At 36.8% G+C, this 19998-nt stretch overlaps 1 protein-coding gene across 1 annotated transcript in view; it reads left to right on the forward strand.

Annotated features, from left to right (window-relative positions):
• LOC145284851 (protein unc-93 homolog A-like) overlaps positions 1 to 17041 on the forward strand; it is a 75470-nt gene extending 58429 nt beyond the window's left edge. Inside the window, exons 4-7 of the mRNA XM_080133845.1 lie at positions 381 to 617; positions 4734 to 4869; positions 11842 to 11973; positions 16438 to 17041. Of these exons, the coding sequence (XP_079989971.1) occupies positions 381 to 617; positions 4734 to 4869; positions 11842 to 11973; positions 16438 to 16664 (732 nt within the window). The 3' untranslated portion in view covers positions 16665 to 17041. The remainder of the gene's footprint in view (positions 1 to 380; positions 618 to 4733; positions 4870 to 11841; positions 11974 to 16437) is intronic.
• The last annotated feature ends 2957 nt before the right edge of the window (positions 17042 to 19998 follow it).

A 19998-nucleotide genomic window follows, 5' to 3' on the forward strand; every position in this document is an offset into this window, starting at 1 on the left:
CATCCACTTTTTATGAATATGAATATGATCAGTTTAAGAGAAATTATTTATCCAAAATCATGAGGTGATACAAGGTTGGGAAACTGGAATCTAAAGCCAGTGTCCTGATAGAAGAGTGCTCTGTCCGCACAAAAATTTGCTTGGATAGCCCCGTCGGCATTCAACGGTAGGACGCCTTAGTAACTTTATCAAAGAGGACGAATACACAAATGTGCAGATATTAAAACTACACAAATTTATATTTAAAACAGACAAAGAATAAGCCGTCTCGAAATAGCTTAGACTTTGCCGGAAGAATACGTAAGAAATAAAAATGTCACCTCTATAAACTGATTCGGACTTACTTAATTGACACTGTTTTCTTTTATCTTTTTTTTCAGTTGTACACCATGAAGGGCATATACTGCGGATTTGGTGTACTGGCAGCCATAATTGTCGCCATTTTCTTGGACAACATTCGACTCGAGAAAGAGAAAGAAGGAAAACGAAAATTCTCTATAAAGTTAGCCAAAGAGACTGTCAAACATTTTTTAAGGTCCACCGAGCAAAAATTGCTCGTGCCATTGACTCTTTACAGCGGTGTGGAACAAGCTTTTATTCTAGCAACTTTTACCAATGTGAGTAATTTGGTCCCGCTGACATATTTGATCTTGGTTTTCGGTTTAGTTTCGTTTGCTGCTTGTTTTTTTTATGATTCTGAGTTGAAATTGAGCTGAAATTTTACGTTTAAATTTAGTTTGGTTTGGGTTGATTTTTATTTGATCTGGTTTGTTACTTTTTCTTTTTGAAAAAATTTACAAGCTTAAAAAAAAATATATATTATAAGATTTTGTTGAAATTCAAAGACTCAGAAATTTTCTTATATAACTTTCGTTTATTTCACCGTGGATTTCTTCATTACAGTCGTTTCGTTAATGGGAGGATAATTCTATGATTTGATGTTTCCATAGAAATTTTCCAACCCATCAACTCGTCAGACGCGATTTCCATCGGATGATATTTAACAAAAAGTTGTTTTGTACATGATAAATCTGACGTGTTTGTTTGGGAAAAGAAATTCCATGACCACGTTGTTACAAGTCGGCCATCTTGGATAACATGCAAACCAAATTTCTCTCTCTCTCTCTCTCTCTCTCTCTCTCTCTCTATATATATATATATATATATATATATATATATATATATATATATATATATATAGGGTGACCCCAAAAACGGGCCCCGTGTGCACTTTATGTGATATCTCCATTATTTATTCACCGATTACCCTTATTTTACAGGACATGGCAGAATCAACGACAGTGAGCACACCAAGACCCCAGTGGGAGCTTGGATAAAGAATACACCGTGTATAATTTTACTACAAGACAGGCTTGTTTAAGAAAACCCAGGACAGCTTCATGCGTAAGTTCGAATGTGAAAAGGCTCCATCCAAAAGCAGAATTCAGAACTGGGTGGACCACTTCGAGAAGTATAGGACCGTGGAGAACCTCAACGCTGCCAGAGAGAACCATCCAAGCCACTCGCGACGTCCCAAGAAGCGAACAGCCGAGCTGGTCGAAAGAGTGAGAGAGTCTCTCCAGATGAGTCCGAAACGCTCTGTGCGTAAGCGAAGTCAGTCCCTTGGTATGTCCCGTGAGACTTGCAGGAGAGTGCTGGTGAACGATATCAGGGCTTACCCATACAGAATAAAGACGCTGCAGACCCTTACAGCCTCAGACAAGGAGCAGAGGAGGGCTATGGCAGTCAAGATGCTCGAGAAGATCGAAGAGACACCAAGTTTCCTTAACCTCTTTTTGATCTCAGATGAAGCCCACTTCCATCTTGATGGAAAGGCGAACTCCAAGACAAATGTGTTCTGGGGGTCCTTCAGACCCAATGAAGTAGCCACCAAGCCCCTGTACTCTCCTAAGTGCACCGTGTGGGCTGCAATCTCGGCCAGAGGCATCATCGGACCAATCTTCATCGAAGAATCTGGCGCAGCAGTGACAGTCGCCAAGGAGCGGTATGTGGAGGTCCTCAAAACCTTCAAGAGTGAGCTCCAGACCATCTACCCGTCGCTCACGAGCAAGTTCTGGTTCCAGCAGGACGGAGCAAGTTCTTACACCTCAAATCTGTCCCGAGATTGGCTGAAAGAGAACTTCGGAGGCCGAGTGATCAGTCTCAAGACTGATTTTGAGTGGGCACTCCATAGTCCGGACCTAAGCCCCCCCCCCATATCTTTTTCTTTGGGGCTATCTTAAGGACAGAGTCTACGCAGGGAAACCCAGAACCATCACGGAACTCAAGGAAGCCATCAAGGAGGAGATGAGAGCCATTACCGATTCGGTCTGTAAGAACGTCATGGACAACTTCGTGCTGCGCCTCAAGAAATGCACGGAGTTAAATGGAGGTCATCTAGAACATATGTTGTAGAACGGAGAAAAAAGGCCAAAGACCCGAGTGTTTTGATGTGATGTTTTGAATATAATAAACTAGTTATGACCAAAGTCTCATTTCATTCGGACAAAACACTAAGAAACGGGGCCTAATTAGAGTTGGGGCCCGATTTTTTGGGTCACCCTGTATATATATATATATATATGCATATATATATTATATATATATATATATATATATATATATATATATATATATATTCTCCTATAAGTTTTTTGTGTGTATAGATATTCATATTAAAAACTCTTTTTTCTACTTATTTAAAAAGAAATTACAACTTTGTTATATATGGGTCGTGGAATTACATTCACTAGCAAAGGATCTACCTAATTTGCATATTCTTTTGAACATGCATTTTATTTTTTTTTTGTTTTCTCATGGGATGATCATCTTTAGTTAACTATTACGTTTAATTTTAATTATGCAAATATTCTACATGATTTACACTTGTGTAATATTTACGTAAAATGTTATATAAGCACAAACCTCTTTCTATATATATTTATGTATGCGTAGATATGTTTGTTTTAAAAAAATTGCCTACCAAACTCCTCGGGCCAAGATCAAAGTGTAGTATCTTTCTGATGCTACACTTTAATTTTTTTATCAGTTAGTGGAGGAGAACTCCTTTACGACTGACACATCTTTTTATTTTTATTCCTTTCTTCGCGTTAAAACACGACTCTGGTGTCTAACTCTTCCCTCGTGGGGAAGCATTGTAAACAGGAACTATTACATGCAATTATACTCATGTGGATATTTTACATGATCTATACTTGCGTAATATTTGTATAAAAAGGTTAGTAAACACAAACCTCTTTCTCTCTATATATTTATGTATGCGCATATATATTTGTTTAAACAATTTTCCTACCAAACTCCTCTATCAGTTTTTGGTCTGCATACATAAAACTTAATATATAAAATATTCGAACCCATGTGAAACTTTATATTTGGATTTTAGCCGGAGAAAATCGGTGCAAAAGTGTGAAAATTAAAAAAATGGAATTCGCCAAGTGAAGGTCGAACGTCGGCATTACGAATATACATGCGTAATGTAATAGCTATTGGTTCATGTTTTAATTTTTAACCTTGCAGCAAACGTGTCTTCATAGCTCAGGCATTAACGTTAAGGGGAAAAGTAAATCGTAAGGTAAACATTTTGTTTCGATTCTCGGTGATGGCGTACAAATCATTTTCTTTTAAACTTTTAAATCATTACTATATATTGAGTCCAATATAATAATAAATACAAAATCTACATTAATCATGATACAATATTTAAGCGTATTTTACGGCCGGGCAATGCCGGACGTCTGCTAGTAACATATATATCCATATAGTAGCTTACTTCAGCCTTGACAAACAATGGATGCCCACTGTAAGTCTGCTTGCGCGTGGAATATTTGTAGCAAGAGTTGTGCAATCTCAACCACACTTCCCCTGAGTCAGCGTTATTAAATACCAGTGGCAAGTAGAAGCTCAGGACGACTGGAAACAATGCCGAGATAAGCGGAGAGAAAATAAAGCGCCTAGAATCCCCAAATACTCACCTGTCCGGTGGTACTAGCCAGGCGCAGCGTTGCTTAACTTCAGTGAACTGACGAGAAACGCTGTGTCAATGTGATTATGCCGTACAAACACACACACACACACACACACACACACACACACACACACACACACACACACACACACACACACACACACACACACACACAGAGAGAAACACACACACACACACACTTATATATATATATATATATATATCTATATATATATATATATATATATATATATATATATATAACCTATATATTTTAGCCTCCTTTTCAAAAAAAAAAAAAATACCCATCATGCATTGTTCCTTTTATGTCTTTCTTGCATTTTTGTATGAGATTTGACTAAGTGAATCACTAGTTAAAACTTGGAACGAACGTCAAGGCTGCTGACATTTTCATGATGGCTTTCTTAAAATATATTGCAGCTGAGTCAACAGTCGCTTTTGCCTGTTAGTAGAAGAAGGAACATTTTTATTGTTTACTACACGAAATGTGTCAATCAAAAAACATTTTATAGCTATTAAAAGTTGTAAACAAGGTTGTACGCGTTCTAGTTATATAATAAAAATTGCGATAGGTTAATCACCAATTGTTTTGCTCATTTTTTAAATGTGTATGAAAGGTGATAACGTATGTGCTTCATTGTATTATTATATTAATAATAATAATAATAATAATAATAATAATAATTATTATTAAATGTTCTTAGTTTGAATGTATTTGTCTTTTCAGTCATACGTCAACTGCACTCTCGGTGTTTGGAACGTTGGTTTCGTTATGATTTGTTTTGGCGTTGTTGACGCATTCTGTTCGTTCACCTTTGGTCGCTTGGTACAATGGTTTGGACATATACCATTCTTCTTTTTAGGTAAGTACATATAGGTTGAATTAACCATTCTAAAATAACCGAGAAGTCAGGCATCCAAGTGTATTGTCACAAACCAACGCCGGTAACTGTTTATGTACTTGCTTGTATTTGTTGGAATTATGACGATTGCGACGTCTTGTCAGACGAGTGCCATTCCCTCAGACACTGAAAGTCCATGTGCCCGATGATGACTTTCAATCCTGCCAGCGACTTGCACACCCTCAAGGAGATATGACACTGAAAGCGTTCATTAGTTTGGATGAAACTAACAGCAACAGAACCTGTATCATCGTGCGCTTTCATGTGATTACCAAAACCTGCCTTAGACAACAGAGCCTAATCACACACCTCACAGATCCAAAGATCTCCGATTGGGTGGCAAGGTGTGGCAGTTCCTACATGCTCTCTTGAGCTCCGCTCGGTCTATCTTGGCTCCTTCAAAGTATTCTGCGCCCCTGTATATCAGTGTCCCCCGCTGCTTGCAATCATACGCTAGGGACCCCCCCCCAACTGTCAACAGGAACATGAAAGCTCACTAGACTCTCCTTGATGATATCACGAGAACGTTTTTTGGACTTGTGCTGGGGTCTTTCGCCAAGAAGGAGTTCACTATAGAACAACTGTTTTATCGATAGTCATCAAGCCAGACAAGATGACCCGTCCAACGCATCTGGTTTTTAATAATGGTAGCAATACTGGTTGTTTTGGGCTTGTTTTTATTTATTCATTGTTGGAATTGTAGAACAAAATAAACGACACTTTTAGGTTTAACCAAAAAATATTATTAATAACGTTAACAATCTTTTTGCAAACCAACTGTATTGGACACACATAAAATGCAGTCTGTGTCTGACTTGTCCACCAAGTTTCACGAATGATTGGTAAACAATCCTTGGTGTATAGTCATTCAATGATATGCAAGTAATCTTTGGTGATCGCCTAATCAATAGATGTAATTCTAACTACAAACCCAATATATTTAGTATTATGAATCTGAACTAGTGTCTCGGAGAAATTAAGAAAAATATAGGCCATTCAAACCACCCGAATGTATCTGATAGGTAATTACAACCATGCGGCAATTTATTATCAATATCTTTGAAGTAAAGTAATGCCATGATTTACCTCCCTTTATTAAGACCTCTTCAGTCTAAGATTTGCACATCATGTGCAACTTCGCAGTGAAAGGTTATCTTCCTTGAATAATAACGATCATATCTTTAGATTTCACCATACGAGAATTTTTCTAAATATATGTCATTATCATCATGCAGCCCGTCTGTCTTGACGATGACTAGTTAGGGCCTCAGTGCTTTATCCCTCGCTGTCAGGGTAGTCTCACTCCATCGCCACAGGACTTTCCACCTTGGCTCCAAACTTGCTTGCACAGTTTAGGTGCAGCATCTGTTGCGCATCGATAGACACCCTCTGAACCTCCAATGATCATGTTCAGTGAAGCGAACCTCGCGACGACTTGCAGCAGAGGAGGCCGCAGCGTCTGACCGAAAGTAATCTTAGTGAGGTAAACAGTCACCCTATCGTGTCCGCTACTACTTCTTTTCTTTCTGGATGAGGTTCCATAGCGTTTTAAAGAAAACTGCAAGGCAGCAGTAGGATTTGAAGTCAGAGTTCCCATCTCTTAGCCTTTTGCTGTGATAAAGCCCACAAGGCTGTTGTGTTTGATTTTGGGGTTGGTTCCCCTAGTCTGCGCCCAACCAAGGGCACCCACAAGATAGTGGGGTAGGGGTTGGTAGTGGGCCAGGGCATGTTCACATCGGTGGGTCATAACGCACTACCTCTGGAGTCCTCTACTACTCCGAAATCTTCTACAAGTTTAGCCTGGGGTCGCAAGGCACCCAGTTACCGTGTGTAGTCAACGTGGAGGCACTGTAGTAGTCTTGATGATAGAGAGACTATGTACTGGCAGGGAAGACTTATGCATAGTTGCTCCCTTTTCACCACGAGGTGAAAATATATGTAGTAAAGTAATAGCACCAGTTACTTCCTTTATTAAAAACTCTTACTAATATTATCAACCTGTGACTAAGAATTCCCAGCGTAAGATTATCACTTTTGACTAAGAACTCGCTTGTATATAGATTGTAGTAAAAAAAAAAAAAAAAAATCGTGCAAACCTTTTACCACTGGCAACGCCCGCTTCAGAGAGTGAAAGAAGAAAGAAGAAGAAGAGAATGGCCACTGCGTCTATTTATAGACTAGAGATCATGGGAAGAGTATGCAAATAACTTTGGACGGTTTTGTCCTATAAAAAGCCTGTATTTGGGAGAGAGGATGTCTTTTTTGTTTGGCAGAAGCAATTGCTGTCAGAAGTGCATTGGACCGCAGGATTGAAGAGTGAAGATTGAGTTGTGGGGTCATTGTATTTAACCACAAGCTATTTCGGCCAAGAACAGATCATGGAATCTGGGATGTTGAGATTGGGAAAAGATGTGATACCACCTTTTAGTGGAGAAGGTGATGTAGTCGGATGGATAAAGAAAGTAAAACTGGTGGCTAAGCTTCAACATGTGCCAGACCTTGCCAGTTTTATTCCACTTTTTTTGCAGGGAGATGCACTCGCTCTCTATCTTGAGATGAATAATGCAGAACAAGAAGATGCAGAACTGATAGAGATGAGACTCGTGACCGCCTTCACTGAGGGGCCTTTTGAGGCATACGAAAAACTGCAACGATTCAAGTGGACAGGAGAATCGGTGGATGTTTATGCTAATAAAATCAAAAGATTGGCTGGACTGGCGGGATATCTGGGAAGAGGGCTGGAACATACAGCCAAACTGGCATTCATAACTGGATTCCCAGACGATGTATCTGTGGCATTACAGCAGCTACCGAACATAGAGAGAATGGATGTCAGCAAACTGATACCGACTGCACGGCTTTTAGTCAGCAAAAGGGTCGTAGAAACTCGGACATTGGCCGCAAGTGCGCAAACTAATGAGACTAATAAGGGAAAGAAAGAATCAAGCCTTCAGTGCTTTAGATGTCAAGGACCGCACCTAAAAAGGATTGCACAGAGATCCCTAGGGCCAGGGCAACATGCTACAATTGTGGAAAATTTGGCCACATTGAGAGATATTGTCCTCAGATTCAGGGAAACGGGCAAGGGGGAGCTTCTGCGCCGCAAGCTACCCTAGCAATGAAATGAAGGCGCGATACTGGCCTCTTCCTATAATAGAAGTAGAGGTGAATGATTCTGTAATGACTGCATTTGTCGATACTGGGTGCACCACTACTTTAATCAATTCCAAACTTTTGAAGGGATATGGAAGGAGCGGTACAGTGAAAGCAGTTGATGGGAGGAATATAGAATGTAAAGGAGCCAGACAAGTGGAGATAAAAGTCTGTGGAATGCACGTAAAGGTGAGGGCAATCTTGATGAATCACATCGTTGATGGGATCGACGTCATAATTGGAATGGACGTGATTAATGAGCTGGGAGGTGTAACTATAAAGCAAGCCAAAGTGAAGTTTGGAGATATACAATGTGCCGTGGCTGCCCATCAGCTGAATGTTTGCAAAATCGAGGATAAAGACTTTGAAGCCAACTTCGATGGAGATAAATGGACAGTAAGATGGACATGGAAGGGAGAGCCTCCAGTATTGCAGAACAAAGTCCAATATTATAAGAAATCTCTGGAAGGCGATAAGAAATTAGAATTCGAGAAAGAGGTGGAAAGATGGATATCGGATGGTATTCTGTTACCATGGAAAGGAGAAAGAAAAGGCGTGTTGCCATTGATGGCAGTATTTCAGGCCACAGAAGGGAAAGTTAGGCCAGTGTTCGACTTTCGTGAGTTGAACCGTTTTGTGGCGTGTCATACAGGGAGCGACATAATGGATGTATGTGATGAAAAGATAAGAAAGTGGAGACAGTTGGTAGGAGGGACCGCAATAGTGGATCTTAAGTCTGCCTACCTGCAACTACATGTGGCAAAGGAACTATGGCAGTACCAGCTGGTCTGTTATAAAGGAAAAACCTATTGCCTAACACGATTAGGATTCGGACTTAATGTCGCACCAAAGATTATGGCAGCCATTTTAAAAACAGTATTAAAGAAAGGAAGTAGGACGAAAGAGGCCACTGATTCATACATTGATGATATAATGGTAGACGTAACGAAAATATCGACACAGGAAGTTGTGGAATATTTGACGGGGTTTGGATTAGCAGCAAAATCTCCGGAATCCCTGGACGGAGGAGCGGCACTGGGCCTTAAGCTTATGAAAAATAAGATGGGTGCACTAATGTTCAGGAGAGGTAACGAGATCCCAGAGATGGGAGGAGAAATTAGTAGGCGGGAGCTATTTTCGATCTGTGGTAAATTATTGGGGCACTATCCAATTGCTGGATGGCTGCGATTAGCATGCAGTTATGTGAAAAGAAGAGCAAATGGAATGGATTGGGAAGAAAAAGTTGATTGCAGAACCATGAAAGTGATGCAGGAGGTTCTAGCTGAGGTGAAAAAAGAAGACCCTGTTAATGGCGCTTGGCACATACCTGAAGTGAGCACAGGAGTCGTGTGGTGTGATGCAAGCAATGTTGCAACTGGCGTGGTTGTCGAGATTGGCGGTGTGGTGGCGGAAGATGCAACTTGGCTGAGGAAAATTGATGACTTTAATCACATTAACATAGCTGAATTAGATGCTGTTCTAAAGGGTGTCACTTTAGCTATCAAATGGAGACTGACAAATATTGAAATAAGAACTGATTCAGCCACTGTACTCAGTTGGGTGAACTCTACTGTGGAGGAGAGTGGCAGAATACGAACAAAGGGTGCCGGAGAAGTGATAATAAAGAGGAGATTAGGGATGCTTAGAGAGTTGATGTCTGAATTGAAACTGCAAATAAAAGCAGTGTTTGTGCCTTCTGAAAGAAACAAGGCAGATGCGCTAACACGGATAAAAAAACAGTGGTTAATTGAGAAAGAGGAGGCGCCGATATGCTGTCTTGGAATTGGAGAAATTAAAGAGTTGCATGACATGCATCACATGGGAGTAGAGAGAACATTATATTTGGTGAGGCAAGTGGATCCGAATGTAAAACGGGAAGAAATTCAGATTATAGTAAAGAACTGTGTTCGGTGTCAATCGATCGATCCTGCCCCAAATATACATAATCCTGGGGAAATTGGAGTTTTAACGAACTGGACGAGACTAGCTATTGACATAGCACACTACCGAGGGGGAGCGTACTTATCAATAATTGATTGTGGGCCAAGTAGACTGGCGATATGGAAGGAACTGCGAGTGGAAGCCGCATCTGCAGTTGCAACTGAATTAGAAAAGGTGATGCTTGAACGAGGTCTAGTAAGGGAGGTGATAATGGACAATGGCACTGTTTTTCGCTCAGAAATCTTTCAGACGATGCTAAAAAAATGGAAGATTAAAAGTTATTACAGGGCAGCCTACAGACCTGGAGGAAATGGCATTGTGGAGCGACATCATCGGACCGTGAAAGCAATAGCTGAGAGAGGAAGAATATCGCCTGAAGAGGCCACATTTTGGTACAACATGTCCCCTAAGGTCGGGCAAAGAGATGACACAGTACCACATAGAGCAATCTTTAATTACGAATGGAGACATCCTAGAGACATGTCACCGGAAATTAATGATCAAGGACCAGCCAGAATCCAAATAGGAGAAGAAGTTTGGGTGAAACCGCCTAATGCCCGATGCACAACGCAGTGGGGAAGAGGAGTGATAACAGGAGTGCAATCCCCAAACAACTTAAGTGTCAATGGAATGCCACGACATGTTTTAGATTTAAGGCGTGTGGTCCATTTGGGTTATGAGGATGGTAGTACTGAGCCAGGGAGTGATGAAGATGAACCGGTGCCGATGCAGAGACCGCAAAGAGAACGCAATGCGCCGATCTGGACACGGGATTATGAGATGTGAATGATCTTTAATGATCATGGGGGCGTGTAGTAAAAAAAAAAAAAAATCGTGCAAACCTTTTACCACTGGCAACGCCCGCTTCAGAGAGTGAAAGAAGAAAAAAGAAGAGAATGGCCACTGCGTCTATTTATAGACTAGAGATCATGGGAAGAGTATGCAAATAACTTTGGACGGTTTTGTCCTATAAAAAGCCTGTATTTGGGAGAGAGGGTGTCTTTTTTGTTTGGCAGAAGCAATTGCTGTCAGAAGTGCATTGGACTGCAGGATTGAAGAGTGAAGATTGAGTTGTGGGGTCATTGTATTTAACCACATAGATAAATGTGGATAATTAACTATACTCCCACTAAACTATTCCAAGCAAAATAAAACGTACATGATATATCTCATTCTCCTCCGTTTTCATTTCAGTATTCGATCTATTAAAAGGTGTTTTTGAAGGCTTACCATGCAGCAATGTACAGTCGTTGTAAGCAGATAAATAAATAATTCAATAAGTTATTTCATTTATTTACCTGAATGGTTTGTTTTTCTTTCCTTTTTTTTTTCAACTGTGGATGGTATTTATTCCATAGGTCCTTTCGAGTGTATAACTCATGGTCAGTGCAGAAACATATATCCATTCTCTAGGCTGTCAATTGTAAAGTGGCGGTTTTGTTTATATTTTAAATTAAAACGCTCAAAGTTTAAATAATTCCGGTGTTGATTTAGGGAGGTAATTCTCTTTTTTTTTTTTTTTTTTTTTTTACTTATCTGTAGATTTTCTGATCAAGGGGACGTAATTCTAAATTCTTGTTTGATATAGTTATAACTGGCCGTTGTTGCTTACATGTTTTATATAAAATTTTAGCGCTCTAAAGCTTAAAGAAAAACAAACCATTCAGGTAAATAAATAAAAACATTATTTATTTATTTATTTATTTATCTGCTCGTAACGACTGTACATTTCTGCATTGTTAGCCTTCAAAAACACCTTTTATTCGTTAAACAATGTTTCAAGCAAACCACGCCATACTTCTTATTTGTCTTTAATATTTTTGCTATCTTTGTTACCAGCGGCAGTAACTCACGGATCGATACAGATCGCCTTGCTATATTGGGTGCCGAATCCCGATCATATCGTCCTCTTTTATGTCTTCTCTGGTCTTTGGGGAATGGGAGATGCTGTCATTCAAACACAGATCAATGGTAAGTTTACATTTTTGCTATTTTTATAATATAACCAACTTACAGGCATAGTCATGAATTATAAACTTTCCGACTTAATACAGATTACAAAAAACAGAAAATTCTTACTAGTTATGTTTCCATGGTTATCTCCCTTTTCTGGCGTGGTAGTCATCTTAGTGGATGGAGTCGGCTTCATGCGACGAAATAGCAGGACCAAGAGGAGAATTATAAGGGAGATTAAGATACTATTATATATTGAGTGAATCACGGAGGTTATGTCAAGGCAAAAAAAATTCGAAGTCACAAATTTCAAATACAGTAGATAATATTGCTTTACGGTTTAAATTAGAGATTGCTATTTCCGGTTTTGGTGTTGAAGTAAATTCTCAAATGAGGCGAGATCAGGAGAGCTAGAAATCTAATCGCGAACGAAATGCAAGGGTGCGAGGTGATGGGAAACTGTAGAATTAAATCAAGGCCGACGACTATAGAAGTTATGTAATTACTCATAATTACTTGGTCTTTTGGCCAAGATCAAAGTGTAGTATCTGTTCCGGCAGATACTGCACTTAAGATAATTTGTACCAGTCAATGGAGGGGAAACCCTCTATACTGGGACAATTATTATTTTTGGTAACCAGAGTGCCCCCTTTTTGCCTACTTTTAGGGGAGCTGGTTTTTACCTCACATTAAAAACGGCCTTGTGCCTAATTTGCTCAGTGGGGGAGCAAATAAATACCATCTGTTCCGGCAGATACTGCATACCAATTGTCACTCTCCAGCTCCCCTACTCCTCGGGGAGTTGGTCCCCATTTCCCCTTCACTCCTCATTTTAAAAATCGGCCTTGTGCCTAATTTGCTCAGTGGGGGAGCAAATAAATACCTCAAAGTGTAGTATCTGTTCTTCAGATGCTGCACTTGAGATGGTTTGTACCAGTCAATGGAGGGGAAACCCTCTATACTGGGACAATTATTATTTTTGGTAACCAGAGTGACCCCTTTTAGGGGAGCTGGTTTTTACCTCACATTAAAAACGGCCTTGTGCCTAATTTGCTCAGTGGGGGAGCAAATAAACACCATCTGTTCTTCAGATGCTGCATTTCCATTTCTTGTTCTCTTTCGGTGGAGGATCAGTCCTTCACGACTGAGACAATTTTTAAATTTTTTTTTTTATATATAAATAATAGAAAAGACAAATTGACAGTTTAATTCGTAACAAGATATACAATTTATTCAATAAGTAAAAAATAATAGTTAATAATAATAATAATAATAATTGTTTTTTTGAAAACCAAAATGCAAAGTTTCATCGGATGCCTTGTTGGCTTGGTAATGTAAAAAGATGAGACCATCCAAATTATAAGCCCCATCTTCACCAACGCCGCAACCCAAACCGATCTTGCGTAAAATTTGTGCCATCTTTTTTTGATATTTTTATAAACAAAAACATGAGCCGTAAGACTGCATGAATTTCATGACAGTGTAAAGCATATGAAATCTTTATTTCTCCATATTATATGAAGGATAAGTTATTTCTCCATATCATATGAAGTATAAGTTATTTCTCCATATTATATGAAGTATAAGTTATTTCTCCATATTATATGAAGTATAAGTTATTTCTCCATATTATATGAAGTATAAGTTATTTCTCCATATTATATGAATTATAAGTTATTTCTCCATATTATATGAAGTATAAGTTATTTCTCCATATTATATGAAGTATAAGTCATTTCTCCATATTCTATGAAGTATAAGTTATTTCTCCATATTATATGAAGTATAAGTTATTTCTCCATATTATATGAATTATAAGTTATTTCTCCATATTATATGAAGTATAAGTTATTTCTCCATATTATATGAAGTATAAGTCATTTCTCCATATTCTATGAAGTATAAGTTATTTCTCCATATTATATGAAGTATAAGTTATTTCTTCATATTATATGAAGTATAAGTTATCCAATAGAAATGCTGATAACTTCAAAACTATTCATCTGACCATACTGACATGTTGCATGTTGGTTACGATTATCAACGAGCATCAGATCCATGCATCAGATTTGAAAAAAAATCAAAAGTTAAAATTCCGCCAGAATAGAATCAAACTTTTTTAAGGTTAATTGCAAGCTCAAGCTCATATAAGATTCAAACTTGATTGGCTATAATATTAATTACATAGCGAGTCTCTTCAATTAATCGAACATAAGTTTCCCCATTTCTGTGATCTTAATTTTGCCGTTTGATCTAGATAACACAAAATTAAATCAGTTCTAAGGCAGATTATGACTGATATTTAGACCAGGTATGGTGAGGATTGATCAAACAATGTCATCGCTAGGCTCTACACAAACATATGGACAAATTAGACCAAATACATAAGCTCATTGAACAGGAAGAAGTAAAAAAATATGTATACATGTATGCATCAGTTTTATTATTTTTCCCTTATTCGCCGTTAGTTAGCCTAAACCTGCAAATAGTGTATTTTTTTCTAGCTTTATAATATGAGTATAATACCCCAAGACTTACATTCTTTTGAAGATATTATATGGAATCAGTTCTTAACAGAATACAATTTTGCTATTTTCTTTAACGAAAATGAACCACAAGACTGAGTCACACTAGCAAGATCATGTAGCCAAAAAAACATATGAGGTGGAACAAGCTCAGCGTACTGACATAAACACACCTGCAGAACCTTTGGACGAATCAGATATGCTATATTGTAAGGCATACATGTACAAACCTCACTTACAACTGTTTCTCAATCAAGTTTCTGGTTACATGAGACGCCTAAATATGATGCTGCACGTAATTATCAGTTACGTTCAGATATGCAAACAGTCAAATTGAATAATGAAACAACTTGCAGACAATGCAAAGCAAAAAAACACACAAAAAAACAACAAAACAAAATGGATTATAGAGTCACCATGTATCTTCTTCTGGTTGGAGAATTACTCCTTCAGATTTAGGTGCATTTCCTAAACCATTAAAATCACTGCGCATAATTCTACACATTATTGAACGATATTAGAAATTATAAATGTTTCAGTATGACACGCGTTGATGCAGAACAAATACTTGAAAAGGCCTATATGCCGACATTAAAAGCTTTTGTTATAGAATTTGTTTCTTGCTTCCCATCTAAGTTAGAAATCCACAGTATTTACAAATATATTTCATGGGTGACAGACAGCAAGAATCAACGACACGATGAAACTATGCATCAAACACAAAGTTTGATATTGTTCTTGAAATCCAAAGTATGCTTCACTGAGAAAATAAATTTATCTAAAACTTTAAAATAACTATGGAGCATGTTATGTTGTCGCTGTTCGAAAAATAAAATTCTTAAGAGCTACTCTTAATGGGAGTGTTTTTTCTACTTTGTGAGTTACGAAGGACTTCGTAGAAGGACAGTATTTTTTATGCCACCGGAAGTTTGTTATTCTTTTTACATTAAGAAAGCATAATGTAATCTAGCAAGGAAGATAGCCAAGATTATTTTAGCATGTGTTTTATGTGATTAAATTTTTAAATTTAAATAGTGATCAATCCATCAATCTATTATCGTATTTATTTTATGTGACTGACATTTTTAATGTAAAAAAAAAACATAACTTAATCCAACAAGGGGGACTATTTCAGCATATATTTCATTTTTTTTAAAATAAAAAACAAACAAACAAAACAAAAAATAACTCAACCCAACAAAAGAAGTATGAAAGACTATTTGAGCATATATTCTATGTGATTAAAATGTTTAACCCAAAGAAACATAACTAAATCGGGGGGTAACCGTAATCAAGACTATTTAGGATGTATTTTATTTGATTCAAAATTTTAATATAAAAACATAACTCAATCCCACAAAAGAGGCATCAAAGCTATTTTAGCATGTATCTTATGTGATTATTTTTTTAATGTAAAAACCTTAACTGAATCGAGCAAGGACTATTTCACATACTATTTATGTGATTCAATTTTTTTTTGTTTTGGGGGGGGGGTTAATAGTACGGACTGAAAACCTGGGTGTGCCAAGTTCGAGTCCAGTTCGTTCTACAGAGACACCTTCATTAAAAAACCCACACCGAACTTTGCATCTAACCTAAAGGATGTTATGTGATTAAATTTTTTAATGCAACACATGCTTAATTTAGTTAGGGAGATAACCAGGATTATTTTCGTATGTATTTTACATGACTAAAATTTTAAACCGAAAAGTATGATATAACTCGATCCAGCAAGGAGAGTAACAAGGATATTTTAAGTGACTAAAATATATATAAAAAAAATTATTAGGAATACAAACATTGATTAAGGCAGCTTTAGTATAATAATACATTTTATTTTGTTATAGATCATGTATATTATAAATTATGTACATTACTGAATTATATTGTAGATTATATTATTACGTCATACACATTATGTTATACATTTATTTGTTTTTTTTTTATCACTTTCCAGCACTTTATGGCTTCTTGTTCAGCGATAATACAGAAGCGGCTTTCGCTAATTATCGCCTTTGGGAATCGATCGGATTCATCATCACATTTGCCTATGGCAATTTCATCTGCACAGACCTGAAATTGTACATTTGCCTCGGATTCTTGTTAGTTGGCATGCTCGGTTACACGGCCGTGGAAATATTTCACCGGAAACAATCGGTTCACAGTGTTGACGTCACCAAATGAGAACAATCACAGGACTTTGTATCAGCGTTTTTCTATGCCCTCGACACACACACACACACACACACACACACACACACACACACACACACACACACACACACACACACACACACACACACACACACACACACACTGTTATTTTTCTTTCTTTTTTTATTTAAACCAATAGCGGATTAAAAAAATGTTCCATCACCACCACTCTGTATAATTATCAATTTTTCCCAAGTCCTTGGTGCAGGGATTCCTAGTGTTTCTCGGATAAAAACAAACAAAAAACAAAAAATAATAAAATAGTTAATTCTAATTCATTCGACCACGCACACTAAAACACAATACTCTTTGCCCTGATCATGTAATAAATACACTTTTCAGTCTTCGATCTGGGAAATGTTTCTAAATGGAGGCAATTTTAATTTTTGTCCTAATCAACAGTGTCACAGATCGAAAATATGTCTAACTATGCTATCGTAGATAGACAAGTAAAAAGAGATAACTACACTATATTAACAATACAACACTTGACCGTTATCAGGTCATTTTTATACACCAATATACATACATGCAGATGATGAGTATAAACTTATTATTAAGTCTAATAACACTATTGTTCTCATCCTGGATGTTATTTAGGCAACGTTTCGGCCGAAGTAACCTTCGATCATCTTAAGGTGCATCTTTTCGAACTCAAGAATCTGTATGTTCGAAAGACCTCATGGCGAAACGGATATAAGTGCCAAGTGATAATCAGTTCTAAGTAAGAGTCTTCATATAAGCCAGTAGAAATCTTCAGTGATTCTTAAATTTTTTTTACCATCGCGTGTACTTAGGATTGAACTCCTAAATAGGAGTTCAATCCTAAGTACACGCAATAGGAGTTCAATCCTAAGCACACGCAATGCTAAAAAACATTTATGAATCACTGAAAATTTCTATTGGCTTATAGAACGAGAACAAGGTATCCCCTTGGATTAAATAAAGAGGGCCGAGTTCGACATAAAGATTCCAGAATTCGACAAGACGTACGTAAAGAGGGTCGGAGGTTATATCGGCCGAAACGTAATGAGAATAACATCTAGGAGGAGGACAATAGCCTAACTGATACAAATAATGCAAATCATCAATCTTCATGTAAAAATTCTAACATCTAATTATATTTTAACTCGTTAATATCATTTTCTTTTCATTTCTTGAATTCAGAAGGCAAAGAAAAGAAAACAAAAAACAAAAAACAAAACAAACAAACAAACAGACAAACAACAAACAAAAATCAAACCAAAACCAAAGCAATACTATATAAATGGTAAAAAAATCAACTTTAACGGAACTAGACATGTGTACATGCTTATATATTTTATGTATAGGATTAATTCCTGAGCTAATTAAAAGATCATTATGAATTTTGGAACAAAGCTGATAGGCAAGGGTGGATGAATATTAAAAAACATTACTGATCAAAATCTTGCCAATCCTTTCACTTTTGACCCGGAACTTAAACTGCAGTATTGAAAATATTTTATTACTTGTAATACCTCTGAAAGCAAGATTTTTGCATTTCACCAAGATGCTCCGATCCTCGCTTTGTCCTCGTTGGATTTAATAACTCTTGGTTCGGTGAAGTTCCTTGCGTTGATAGATTACTAGGTATGTCTTTTATTCTAAACTTAAATAGGAAGATTTACAAGATTTTTTTATAGTGATAATTACATTTCGGTATGAGTTATTACCCCTGGGATTTTATTTTAGGAAGTTGTCTCCATTTGTTGCTTAACATTTCAGGGACATGAACGAATATACTATAATGCACACACACACACACACACACACACACACACACACACACACACACACACACACACACACACATACATCTGTGTGTGTGTGTGTTTGCTTGTATATTATTGTCTTTCCTCCAAGCCATCAGCATCAGTTGATTTTCGTTTCAATGCTTATCTCTTGGCTCTGAAGTTGGTAACTGATAATAAAATGGTGTTTCAAGAAAGCGCAAGTTCAATGTCAACATTGAATTCTCTTTGAAGTTAACAACTCGTGGAAGTTATTGACTCGTTTTTCATAAACGTTTCCGCAATGAATGTAGGATCTTGGCGTGTTTATCCAATTTATATCAGTAATCCCAAAAGAAACGAGAAAAGAAAAATCCTGTTTTCATTATTATTCTAATTTGCTTTTATTAAGCCGTACAAATGTGTCAAACATTTTGTACAAGGTATATATATATATATATATATATATATATATATTAATTATATATATATATGTGTGTGTGTGTGTGTGTGTCTGTATGTCTGTGTGTTTAGGTATGTATATATGTATATATAGATGTATATTGAAAAGATATTAACAGTTTTTCTTTTCTACAGCTACTTGTGTTTCATTCTTATGAAATTATAAATGAAGAAAGTAATAATTACTGCTGGTCTGGAGATCTGCATCGAGCCACGAAGCAACCTTTGACTTCCTAGGCTATGATTTCCTCCAGAACATCAACATATAGCACTAGATGGAAATAAATTATTATAAATGCCATGTCAACTGGCACTTACATTAAACAGTCATGAGAGTATTCGACGACGGGAAGTCGGAATTATATATATATATATATATATATATATAAATATATATATATATATATATATATATATATATATATATATATATATATATATAACTGAACTCCAAAGCAAATGAATTCATAATGTGAATGCATACATTATATACACAACAGCGAGGGTTATATAGATTAGTACAACGGAGCTGCCTCCTGGCTAACTAACACCATTGCAGAACTCAAGTTCAACGTAAATAAAGTCTTGTTAAACTCTCCTTTCAAATAATCAACATTTGACAAGATACAATCTTCCTTCCGCTGTTGTACCCTTCACTTGTCAAACGCACTAACCCTTATGTGTACATATGTATATTTATGCATATTTATGTATATTTATGTATGTATATATACGTATGTATATATATATATATATATATATATATATATATATATATATATATGTATACACCCCTGATTAAAAATTTAAGACCACTTGAAAATTTTTAAACAGAAACCGTTTTTAAGGATAGATTTAAAACTCTTCCCACTTAAATTTCTAGCATGCCCCAAAGAATTTTTGAAATCATCAAAACCAGTGGAGGCAGAACTCATTAAATTTGGTTGTTGAATACACTTTTCGTACAATTTCGTAGAATTTATACCTCTTGTTTTATAATTTATATCATGTGTAAAATGTCTCATTTTATAAAAATGTAAATTTCTGAATAAAAATTTTGGAATGCAACTTTTTCCCCCCCATAACCTTTT

This window comes from Euprymna scolopes, chromosome 9 (assembly GCF_053919585.1).
Source record: "Euprymna scolopes isolate OS-2025 chromosome 9, ASM5391958v1, whole genome shotgun sequence".
Taxonomy (NCBI): Eukaryota; Metazoa; Mollusca; class Cephalopoda; order Sepiida; family Sepiolidae; genus Euprymna; species Euprymna scolopes.